The sequence below is a fragment of the Canis aureus genome, chromosome 11 (assembly GCF_053574225.1).
Source record: "Canis aureus isolate CA01 chromosome 11, VMU_Caureus_v.1.0, whole genome shotgun sequence".
Lineage (NCBI taxonomy): Eukaryota > Metazoa > Chordata > Mammalia > Carnivora > Canidae > Canis > Canis aureus.
Genome location: NC_135621.1, coordinates 28254797 through 28265685, shown reverse-complemented (window position 1 = coordinate 28265685; position 10889 = coordinate 28254797). Strand labels below are relative to the sequence as shown.

At 48.9% G+C, this 10889-nt stretch overlaps 1 protein-coding gene across 1 annotated transcript; it reads left to right on the top strand.

Annotated features, from left to right (window-relative positions):
- Positions 1-2506: 2506 nt before the first annotated feature.
- MIEF1 (mitochondrial elongation factor 1) lies at positions 2507-9085 on the top strand. The gene is made up of 4 exons (XM_077914452.1): positions 2507-2650; positions 3593-3770; positions 3977-4239; positions 4595-9085. Exons 1-4 carry the CDS (start codon positions 2507-2509, stop codon positions 5399-5401), a joined length of 1392 nt encoding a protein of 463 aa, XP_077770578.1. The 3' UTR covers positions 5402-9085.
- Positions 9086-10889: the final 1804 nt, after the last annotated feature.

Genomic DNA, 10889 nt, shown 5'->3' with positions numbered 1-10889 from the left:
ATTGGATTGCTCTGCCTTGGCTCAGTTAGATCTGCTCCATCTCTGTCTCAGTGGCCGCTGCAGGGAGGATGAGTAGGGTTCTCGTCTGACTCCACCTGTAATATAGCTTAACTCTTCTCCTTAGCCTTGCTTGCTCTCTGCATATTATGAAGTGGAATGTTGGCCATGTAGACTCTCATTATGTCCCTAAACCTGAAGCTTCTACTGACTGTGGGAGGTAGAGAAAAGTGCCACCATGGTTGTTGTGAACTAGAGTTAGGGAAGAGTATTTTAGGACTTGACCATGACTCTTCCTTAATAACTCAACTGCTGGGGATCCCTGGGTGGCGCAGCGGTTTGGCGCCTGCCTTTGGCCCAGGGCGCGATCCTGGAGACCCGGGATCGAATCCCACATCGGGCTCCTGGTGCATGGAGCCTGCTTCTCCCTCTGCCTATGTCTCTGCCTCTCTCTCTCTCTCTCTCTCTGTGACTATCATAAATAAATAAAAATTAAAAAAAATAAAATAAAATAAATAACTGCTGGCATAAGTAGAGTCAGAAATCTTTCTTTCTTTCTTGGGGAGGGGGAGGATAGAGGCAAGGGGCAGGATAGGTAAAGCCAGGAATACCCAGTTGCAATGCTATTAGAAGGAAGGTTACTTATGCTGAAAAAGGCATCCAGGTATCCTATCTGTCTCTCCTCCTGTTCTGTGTGTGTTGGGACCCTGAAAGGCTTGCAGTTGGTTTTCCCTGTGTAATTCCTCGTGAACTGGACATGGGAGGTAGGGAAGAGTATAGTGGTGGTAAGAGCAGTACTCAGATCTGAACCATTTTATCTACGTGGGGCTTAGGGTTCTAACTTCCTGGAAAATGGGCTTATTTGGGGACTTGGGGAACTTAGGTTGGGATGACTCTATTTGCCAGGAAGCAAGTATGTGCTCACTTTAACTTGAACACCATATGAGAGGCCAACCTCTTTGCTGTTAAGCCCATGAGCTCCTTCTTAGGTAACCACATTTTTAGTTCATCTTCCAAGTGCATTTGGGCAGATGCTTTTTTTTGTTTCTTATTTCCTCCATTAACACCCAAGTCCAAAAAAAAAAAAAAAAAAAAAACCACCCAAGTCCACAGTGTCCTTGGTGTATAGCATATTCTCAGTGTCACAGTACCAGCCTCACCTGAGCATCCTGTAGTCCCCTGAACACTTTTTCCAAGAAGGAAAGCATTTGTCAAGTGGGAGTGTCCACAGAGAGTTATTTTTCCCTTTGGACCTTTCTCATATATGGACCTGATATCTCTGCACAGGAGCGAGGTTCCCCCATTAGCCTGTGAACTCTTTGCTGCTCATGTGGTGCCATGTGGTACTGTAAGTAAGGGGCACAGGGGATGTAAGCTCATTCAGCGAAAACCTTCCCTCGGGTAGGCCACAGGAGCCGCAAGAGGGGGATGTCTGACAGGTATGCCAGCCTAGAGCCCAGACCCTAGCTTCTCTTCTCCCACGTGGGCCACCTCTGTGAGTTCCAGAACATAGAAGGGTGGCGACACCCTTCAGACAGTGCCCAGCCCAGAGCAGTCACTTGGTTGCTCAGTGAATGCCAGTCAGTGTCCCTTTACATCCTTTATTTATTTCCATTGATCCCCACTACAGTTTGGTCCATGTTATTTTGTAGGGTGTCCCGTCCCCTCCCCACCCGCCCCCGCAGAAAGTACAATAGTAGTTTGCTGTGGGTAAGGGTAGACATGATGCAGTAGGAAAAGCGTCATAATACTAGGATCCTAGAGTCCTGAGTTCTTGAAATGGCTCTGCCATTCCTTGTCTCTGGGACCTCTGACAAGTCACCTCTCTGTGTGTGAAGTGATGGCATGGGACTGGATAAGCATGTTCTTTTCTAATCTATTAGGTTAGACCTTCTCAGGTCTCACCTTATAGGAAGTGGTAGCCAAAGGATCAAAACTCAGTCTATATTCTACTGATGGGAAGGGATAAGGAGAGGGTTGCATTGCATGGTTGGGCACTTCACGCTAATATAAGAAAGGATTGATGGTGGGCAGCCCTGGTGGCTCAGCGGTTTAGCACCGCCTTCGGTCCAGGTCCTGATCCTGGAGACCCAGGATCGAGTCCCACGTCGGGCTCCCTACATGGAGCCTGCTTCTCCCTCTGCCTGTGTCTCTGCCTCTCTCTGTGTGTCTCTCATGAATAAATAAATAAAATCTTAAAAAAAAGAAAGGATTGATGGTGAGCTAAGGGTTTCTATTTCTGTAATCTCAGTATATTGGTGGAGAGGTTTTTTTCACAATTAGTGTGATCCCTTCTTCCCCCTTGCATGCAGATAAATCATGGGATGTGGTATCTCTCTCTTAACCTTAGAACTTGCAGTGCTAGAGGCAGGAAAATTTGGATTGCTGGAATTCACAGAACACCCTGTACTTGTTGGGGGCTGGCCTGATGCGGGGGAGTGGGGGGAGGGATGGCTCTTGAGCTCCCAGGTGGTGATGGATGTGTTCTGCCTTTGTCCTTAGGTGAGCTATGGCAGGCTCTGGTGAGCGCAAAGGCAAGAAGGATGACAATGGCATTGGCACAGCCATTGATTTTGTGCTCTCCAATGCCCGGCTGGTGCTGGGGGTGGGTGGAGCAGCCATGTTGGGCATCGCTACACTGGCAGTTAAGCGGGTAAGTGTATGTGCAGCTGGGGTCAGGGGTGGGAGAGGTGGTGAGGCTGTCTCTGCAAAGTGGAGCTGACCTGGAACAAGACTCCCAGTACTGCTAATGGGAGTGTAAGCTGGTAATGTGGCATCATAAGATGAGCCTTTAGGAGAATTCACTAAGTTCACTTCTAGGACTTTGCTCTCAAGAAATCATTGGATACACAAATAAATAAATCTATGCCAACGAGTTAAAAAAAAAAAAAAGGCAAATAACCAAAATATTTTTCCTTAATTACCTTATTTAAAATAGCAACAGTCCCACCACATATATATTTCCTACTTCTCTTTCCTACTTTATTTTTCTTAATACTTATTCTTTCTGCATACCTCACGTTTAACTTGTTTATTATATATTAGCTATATCCTTCCGCTGGACTGGAAACTCCATGAGGGCAGGGGTTAGGTCTCTTTGGTTTATTTATTCTGTGTGCCTAGAACTGTGCCTGGCACACAGTAGCCATTCGGTATCTGTTAAGTAAGTGAATCCGTGTTCAACATTAACAGTACATTAACGTTCATAAGGTATAATGTTATATAGTCAGAAAAGGTACCATAATGTTGAATACTGGTTTGTTTTTAGTGGCATGGGGAAATGATAAAAGTGATCAGTGAAAAAAATTCAGTTCCAAAAATATATATGGAGTTGGATCCTAATTATATAAATACATATTTCTGGAAAGAACTGGACCAAAATATAGTTATATCTGTGTTGTGACATTATGGTAAAATTGGTTTGTTACTTGTATCATTTAGTATTTCCTGAGATTTTCCACATGCAACAAAGTATTCCATAATCTAGAATAAAACAAAGTTATTGAAAAATAGTGGTTGAACTCCCGAGGGCAGAGCTGCTGGGAAGAAGGGAAACGGGAAGGAAGCTACCTATGCCGGTCCTCTGCTATTTCAGATGTACGATAGGGCAATCAGTGCCCCTACCAGCCCCACCCGCCTGAGCCATTCAGGGAAAAGGAGCTGGGAAGAACCGAACTGGATGGGTTCCCCCCGGTTGCTGAATAAAGACATGAAGACAGGCCTGAGCCGGTCCCTACAGACACTTCCCACAGACTCCTCAGCCTTTGACGCAGGTGAGGGAAAGGTTGTTCCCCCTCTAGGACTTCTCTGGGCTCTCAGTACCACGCCTGAATTCAGCAAACATTTCTTGAGCACGTGTGTGCCAGGCACTGTGCTGGCACTTGCCTGTTGTGCCGGGCCCTTCTTCCTGGGGCCGAGGCAGCTGTGGACTAAGCAAGCATGGGAAGAGCTCACATGCCTCTCTCTCTTGCCTTGGCAGATACATTCTGCCCGCCCCGGCCCAAGCCATTGGCCAGGAAGGGCCAGGTAGACTTGAAGAAGTCACGACTCCGCATGTCCCTGCAGGAGAAACTTCTTACTTACTACCGGAACCGGGCGGCCATCCCTGCTGGCGAGCAGGCTCGGGCCAAGCAAGCTGCCGTGGACATATGTGCCGAGCTCCGGAGCTTCCTGCGGGCCAAATTGCCTGACATGCCACTTCGGGACATGTACCTGAGTGGCAGCCTCTATGATGACCTGCAGGTAACAAGGTGGTTCTCGCGAAGGGTAGGGTTGGGTGCCGACCAAGATACTTCTCAAGAGTGCTTTTGGTACAGAAGATCGGTGCCCCAGGCTTGCTGGAAAGACTGAGGTCTTACTGCTTCTGAATTTTGCCCACTGTGATAGCACTTGTTGGGTCATCTTTAACCCATTCTTGTTCTGACAGTCGTGGGTTTAAATCTTCACTTTATTTGAATTGATAATGGTGACCTGAATGAATTTGTAGTTTCCTTTATTATTGGGGGAAAACAAGATGGTGGGACCTGTATTTGGGGATGCTTGTGTCTTGAGCAGTTTAAGTCCCTCAAAAGCTTTTTAAAAAATCCTGCCCCAACAGGTGGTGACGGCTGACCACATCCAACTCATCGTGCCCCTTGTGCTGGAGCAGAACTTGTGGTCATGTATTCCCGGTGAGGACACCATCATGAATGTCCCTGGCTTCTACCTGGTTCGTCGTGAGAACCCAGAGTATTTTCCTCGTGGTAGCAGTTACTGGGACCGCTGTGTAGTAGGGGGCTACCTCTCCCCAAAGACAGTGGCAGACACATTTGAGAAGGTAGTGGCTGGCTCCATCAATTGGCCAGCCATAGGGTCCCTCTTGGACTATGTGATCCGACCAGCACCACCCCCAGAAGCCCTGACTTTGGAAGTGCAGTATGAGCGTGACAGGCATCTTATCATTGACTTCCTGCCATCAGTGACCCTTGGCGACACCGTCTTGGTAGCCAGACCACACCGGCTGGCGCAGTATGACAACCTATGGCGGCTGAGCCTGCGTCCCGCAGAGACGGCACGCCTGCGGGCTTTGGACCAGGCCGACTCGGGCTGCCGATCGCTGTGCCTCAAGATCCTCAAGGCCATATGCAAGTCCACTCCGGCTCTGGGCCACCTCACTGCCAGCCAGCTCACCAACGTCATCCTCCACTTGGCCCAGGAGGAGGCTGACTGGTCTCCAGACATGTTGGCCGACCGATTCCTACAGGCCCTGAGGGGACTCATCAGCTATTTGGAGGCTGGAGTCCTGCCCAGTGCCCTAAACCCCAAGGTGAACTTATTTGCAGAGCTCACTCCTGAAGAAATAGATGAATTGGGATATACTCTCTATTGCTCATTGTCAGAGCCAGAGGTGCTGCTGCAGACGTAGGGCAGGTGGAGGCCTAAGTGGGTGTCAGGTGTCAGACCCTGGCTTCTCCGTTAGAATCACTTGGCTGCATAGTTGGTGCCTCACAGGGTCCCTAGGTGCCTCCTATCTTGCTGGTCATCACCCTGTCACTTCATGCTGATCAGAATGCCATCTCTTTCATCTCCTGTTTTCTCACCATCCCTTTCTTTTTGTTACCAAACACTGTGCTCCTTCTCCTCCCCTCCCCCTTGCTCCAGGCTAATTTTTCTGGAATGAATTGAGAAGGCAGAGCACCGGCCTGAGCTGGTGTTTTGCATTTTGGTCCAACTTTTCTGCTCCTGCCTGCCCTGTCCTTTGGCCTGTTTTTTTATAGTGTCTTCCCTGTCTTTTCCTCTTGGTTTCGCCTTCTCTTGTGCTCTTTCCCCTGGAGCATATCTGCCTCCTCAAGGTGTTGCCTTTTCATTGATCGGCACCGAAGAGTTACGGTTGCCTATTTGCGAGCTGAGCTCCGCAGAGTGAGCACTCAGACAGTATTTAGAGTTTCTGGGGGTAAAGGTGGCTGAAGAGCTGCCCTTTGACCCAGGTTCCCAGAGAAGCAGCCCATCTCCCCCGCCTCCCAACCAGCTCATATTCCTAAGTGCTGAGAAGCCCTCACGGGAACACTGTTATTGACCCACACAGGAGTGAGGCTCAATATAAACTGGATGCAAAGTTGCTTGGAGATTGTGTTTTTTAGTGGCCATCAGTGAGAGTGCAGTGGGAGAGCCGGCAGCAGGGAGGAGGGCCTAAGGAAGGGTGTGTCTGCCTCACTCTTGGCTGGCCCAGATCAGCACTACCTTGTGGAGGAAGACGAGGGAGGGGGCTGTTGGGATGGTACCTCTGCCCAAATGCTGTTTGTCCACCCCTTCCTCGCCTTATTGCCAATTAGGATGAGACCCTCAGGGACACAGCCTCTGTGGTAGAGGCTGAAGGGAGGGTGACAGGTGGCAAACGGCTGAAAAACCCAGTCACCTGTTGAGGCTTGGTGACCATGTTTCTTCCCCACGAGGCCCTGCCTTCTCAGGCCCCCAGCCTGTTCATTCCCTAGTGTCTGCCACAGGAACATGAGGAGGGTGTGCTCCACTCTCCAGGCACCGCCGGAGGCCAGAGGGCAAGCAGACATGCGCTGACCTCTTCCCCGTCCTGTCTCACCCCGCACCTGGGGAGACTGGTGCTACCAAGGAAGAGGGCACATGGGTAAAACACGGAGGAGGGGAGGCGGCTTCCTGCGCTCCCTCTGCTTTCCTGCTGCTAAGTCAAAAGTTTCCTGAGGGTGAGGAGGAGCGTTTCATACACCACCTTGTTCTGTGCTTTTTTTTTCCTGTTCGTGGCAAGAAGCCAATAATAATTCTGTTTTTGATCTGCCCATCCAGTATTTTGTTCTCCCATCAAGTTTTATTATTTTTTCTCTTTGTACTACCTCTCCATCAGCGAGATTCTGGTGAAGCTCTCCGCAGCTGTCTCATTCCTACCCAGTGACAGCAGCAGGAAATGATTCTTTAAATAGCATTGAAACCTCAGCTACCCTTTGAATTTAGGGTAGAGATTCCTGTCCCCTTTTTGTCATGGATGAGGAGGTTGCAAACTAGGGTTAACCTTGGCTGTATTTGGAAAATTTTCCTCCTTCTTGCAAGGTTCCTAAAGTGGTTCATTTGTCATTTGTATGAAACTATTGAGAGAATGAAAAAACCGAAAGCCTGGAACTCTTCTCCATCCTTGGCTGTTCATCAGAATCAGTTTAAAGAAAATCTCTGTGCCTGAGTGCTACATGAAGTGACTGGCATAGAGGTACAGGGCTGAACCTGGCATCCATCGGAGGGAAGGGAGAAAGGAGAAGGGAGGTTGCAAAAGCATGGGTTAGTCTTCATTGAGAGAAAGGATCTCATTTCCCTAATGTATTACAGAACCTAGTTTTCCCAAGCTGCCATCTTTGACCAAATTCCATATAAAACATTGGAAGGAGAGCTGAAAGAATGGTTTTAAAGACTTAAGTCTCCAATTATCAAAGCCAGGTGTAATTGTGATTTGAAATTATCTCCTTTCTTAAAGAGTATCTTCCTAAGGTCATCTCTGTCTCTTAACTAGGTTTCACAAAACCAAAAACCGTAACTTTCCCATTTCACAAGCCAGAACCACCTGGAAGTCCTCAGAACTAGGAGCAGTGGGAGTTCTTGGCTCTGGTCCTGGCAGGTTTGCTGACTGAGACTGGGCAAGCCTTGTAAAACATGGAAGATAGTCCAGTGCTTTGAGATTCTTGGATGGAAGAGGGTAACATTTTGCCCAACCTCTACCGTCCCTCCGTGCCCACCCCCTACCCAATATTTTTAATCTTCAGGGAAGGATGTTGTGTCTTTCCCTGCAGTTCTGCCTTTCTAGTCAGTAACTCTCACCTTTGCCTGAAGTAATGGCATCTGCTCCTACTTCTCCATTTTGACATTTTCTTCACCATCTAGGTTAGCAAACCGTGAGTTAGCCGAATGCTTAAAAAATACATTCATTGTCTTGAAAGCCTAATCAATTCCAAAGTGTATTTTGTTTTTTTCCCTGTTGCCCCTTCCTAAAAAAATGAGTTCAGGATAACAGTATTTTATATGCTTGGTTGTGACTTTTTTTCCCCCTCAAATAAATAATCAAAAACTAATGTTTGGAAAAGCTGTGTTGAGGCCTGTAGTCTTTCCGCTTGGGTCTCAGCCCCTGGTGGTCTCCCTATTCATACTCCAGATTAGCTGATTTTGTTCCCTCATACTCCATTCAAGTTGAGATTTTTTTTTAAAAAGATTTAAGAAAGCACAGCAGGGGGAAGAGCAGAAGCAGAGGGAGGGTGGTCAAGCAGATTCCCTGCTGAGCGGGGAGCCTGACACAGGGCTCAGTCCCAGGACCCTGAGATCATGACCAAAAGTTGGTGTGTGGTGTTTTTTGTTTTGTTTTGTTTTTAAAGTAGGCTCCACACTCAGCATGGAGCTCAACACAAGGCTTGAACTCAGGACCCTGAGATCAAGAGCCAGATGCTTAACTTACTGAGCCGCCCCACCCCCCCAGGCACCCCTTGAAAACACATGGTTTTTGACAAGAAATCAGCTTCAGGATCACAAGGTCCTGGAGAGGCCCCAGGAGGGGCTCTGGAAGTAGAGAACCCTATATGTGTCTTAGTCCTCTGCCATGGCGTACCTTCCTTGATACTGTGACCCTGGCTGAAAACTTCTGCTCACAGGGTTGGTTAGCACAATGCCCTTCCTGCTAAAAGCTCAAGGCCAAAGAGAACCATAAGGACACTTAGTAGAGCTGTCAGCTGTGGCCCTTTCAAACACTGCTGATTCTTAAGTGGCCAAAACGCCAGATGTGGGTTCTGAGGCTGTGTCTAATGTGTTTACTTTGTCATTCGGATCACCCTGTAGTCTTTAAATTCTTGGTCTCTGAGGCCGAGTCCACAACTTGCCTTCCAGTCACTTGCCTGCCCTTTAGTAGCAGTGGATACATTCAGCTGGTAGATCTGGAATCCATCACTGGTCTTTCTGTCCCACCTTGGCTAGGTCTACACAGAAGCAGCTTAGCCCTGAGACCCGGACAACTGCTATCTTTTTTCTCCTTGAGGGAGGAAATAAAGCTGGGGAACTTGAAGTCCTTCCACAGCATGGAAAGAAAAAAATAAAAGTCTCCTTTCCAACAGCTTTGGCTTCTGTGTGTGGTATGAAACATTTTCCTCTGGGACTGGTACTGCTTTTCCATTTTCAGCCAGGCGAACCTTTGAAGTGCTTGATCTAGGTCTCCATGATGGCATGGATAGGATAAGCTACCACTGGAATCGTTCATCTCTGACCTCTGCAGTGTCAAAACCGGGGCAGTGTTATTTTCTCAACCTTCTGCATGTCTGTAAGGAGGCACTGGCAGGTCTGCTACAGCAAGAGGAGAACATGCCCTATGGTCCTTAGTTACACCTTGGAAGACCTGTGTAATGGCTCAGGGATACTTCCTGTCTTTGCACCAAAAGACTAGACAGCTTCTTTATATCTTGACATTTGCGATTCTCCAAGACAGTAGAAGAATCATACTTGACCCAGCATGTACCAGTCGTTGCTGGTTTCATCTCAGTAATAGGTGGCCCTTGAAGAAGCAGGATGATGTAAGAAAGATGTGGAGTGGGAAGGTCAGGATCAAAAGACCGGAGTTCTAATAATGATAGTAATAGGCAACCATTTATGAAGCACTTCCCAGCACTTCGCTTGGTGCTTTCTAAATATGATTTTCATTCTAAGGATGAGGAGACTCATAATTAGCCTCATTTTACAGATGAGGGAACTGGCTCAGCAAGGATAAACTGCTTAACCAAAATGTCTCAGCTACTAAATAGCAGAGCCAGGATCCTTTGGGGTTTGCTTCTAAAATCTGAGGCCTGACCCATGCCTCCACTGGCAGCTGTGTGGCTTTGGGCCACACACCTCCCATTAGTTCTCAGTTTGACCTTGTAAAGAAATCGTTGGGCTGGCTAGTGAGTGGTCTGTAGTTATCAAGGACAGTGTCCGCCCCCCCCCCCCCAATTTTTGACCTCACAGCCCTCCTACAGTTCTATGGCCCACTAAAACGGAGGCAGAAACTCCAAGGTTTCTGCCCTCCAGGGGCCTGAAGGAGACGGAGGATAGTGGAGACCTTTCCCGGCACTCTTCACAGCTCTCCGGTGGAGAGCAAGTTGCAGGCCTTGACCTGGACCGCCGCTTCCAAACACGAACCTCCAAACCTCCGTGAGTGGGCGTGGGTGCTCAAGATTCTCCCCCCACCAGGTTGCAGAATTGGGAGAGGGACAGATACCAGTTTAACAAAATCTCTTAGGGGAACTGCATCTGTATAAACCAAAAGAAGTTCCCTGTGATAGACTGCATACTTTTAACAGAAACGTTTTGGCAGGCCGGTATGCGAGAGTCACTAACTGGGCTAGATTGTGCACCTTCCCGACCGGACTGGAGAGTTCACGGGAAGGACGCGGCGTTGGCCCCTGACGGTGTGTGGGGAGCGTTTAGAACCCGACTGAGGCCCTCAGTCTCCCCTTTCAGCTACTTCGGTGCTTGCGTGTGATGAAAACGCACCCGAAATTCCACTTCCTTTTGCATAGTTTCATCTCGGGCCTGAACTTGGGTCTCTAATTCGGAGCTGGACGGAGGGTGGCAGGAAGGGACCACAGGGGCCAGGGCCTGATGTCGCCGTTTGGGACTCCTCGGGCTCCAGAAGCCCGGGGGAGGAGCCAGGGTCGTCTCGGACAGCCTCGCGTACGCCAGGCTCAAGAAGCCACTACAGAGCGGATTCACCGAGACGCGGCCACGGAGGACACAGCCCGGCGGCGGGAACCCCGCTGGCCGCTCCGCCCCTTCCCGCTCGGACCCGGCCTCCCGCTTGGAGCGGCCCGCCCATCCCGGGGTCTGAGCCAATAGGAAACCGAGATATATATGACTCACCATGTCTAACCAATCAGCTCGACGCT